Source organism: Numida meleagris, unplaced genomic scaffold (assembly GCF_002078875.1).
Source record: "Numida meleagris isolate 19003 breed g44 Domestic line unplaced genomic scaffold, NumMel1.0 unplaced_Scaffold594, whole genome shotgun sequence".
In the NCBI taxonomy this organism is placed as follows: Eukaryota; Metazoa; Chordata; class Aves; order Galliformes; family Numididae; genus Numida; species Numida meleagris.
Window position 1 is genome coordinate 1 of NW_018364810.1, and position 1,117 is coordinate 1,117.

Genomic DNA, 1,117 nt, shown 5'->3' on the forward strand with positions numbered 1-1,117 from the left:
ACTCACCGCCTCGCGCTCGCGGTCCATGATGGTCTCCAGCTCCTCGAAGTGCCGCAGTTTGATCTCCAGCTTCTTCATCTGCGTCTCCACCAGCAGCGCCACCAGCGACTTGATCTTACGCTCCTCCACGGCCGCCAGGTGCTGCGGGGACGGGGGTGGGATGGGATGGGAGATCGTGGCCCGAGCCCCCCCCCCCCCAGAGCCCCCAACCCTCACCTTGGCCTTCACGGCGGCGGCCGCCAGCGCGGCGGCGGCGGCGGTGGAGAGGTTCCCCTCGCCGATGTCGCGCTCCACCTTGGCCTTGCGCTCGGCCTCGGGCTCTGGAGGCTCCTTGGGGGTCTCCTCCTGCGTCTCCTTCGCCTCCTTCTCCTTCTCCAGCTCCCCTGGGGTGGGGGGGGGCAGCGGGGCGCTCAGTGTGGGGGCTTATCCCCCCCCCCCGCCACGCACCCATCCGGACCCCACTCACCCGCGCTGTCGCTGTCGCCCTTCTCCGTCTCCTTCTCGCCCTCGGGCTCTTTGCCCTTCTCCTCCTCTTTCTTGGCCACGTCCCCCACTTTCTCCTTCACCTCCTCCTCTGCAGCGCTGTCGCGTGGCTCCTTGGGGGGGGGGGTCCGATGACAGCGGTTTGTCCCAATGCGGGGCCACATCCTGACCCGCCCCCTCCCCGTCCCCCCACCCCCCGCACCTTCACCTCCTTCTTCTCCTCCACCGGGGCCGCCTCCGCGCGCGTCTCCTCAGCCCCGCTCTCCTCTGGGACAGACAAAAGCACGGGGTGACCCCCCCCACCCTCAATGCAAGCACCACACTCACCTCAGATCCCCCCCCTCCCGCCATCCCCGGTACCGATCCGCTCCGGCTCCTCCGAGGCGGTGCCGGCGATGCCGCTGCTCTCCAGCCCGAACGCGGGGTCGGCTTTGCCCGTCACCTTGGCTGCCTCCTCCACCTTCCGGACGTGCGCCTCCACCAGCGCCGTGGGCACCTCCTCCTTCATCTTGGAGAACTCCTCTGCGGGGCAGCGTGCCGTCACCCACCTTTGGGGGGGGGGTTGGAGGGGGGGCAAGGGGAGGCAGCCCCCCCCAGCCAGCCCATCTCATCCCCAGCAGCCGTGGCAACGCTC

General features: G+C 70.1%; 1 protein-coding gene across 1 annotated transcript in view; it reads right to left on the reverse strand.

Moving 5' to 3' along the window:
- Window positions 1-6: 6 nt before the first annotated feature.
- LOC110391881 (SWI/SNF complex subunit SMARCC2-like) overlaps window positions 7-1,117 on the reverse strand; it is a gene marked incomplete at its 3' end in the record, with an annotated part of 6,621 nt that continues 5,510 nt past the window's right edge. The window contains 5 exon segments of the mRNA XM_021383841.1: window positions 7-141; window positions 217-383; window positions 467-596; window positions 686-750; window positions 844-1,079. Of these exon segments, the coding sequence (XP_021239516.1) occupies window positions 7-141; window positions 217-383; window positions 467-596; window positions 686-750; window positions 844-1,079 (733 nt within the window).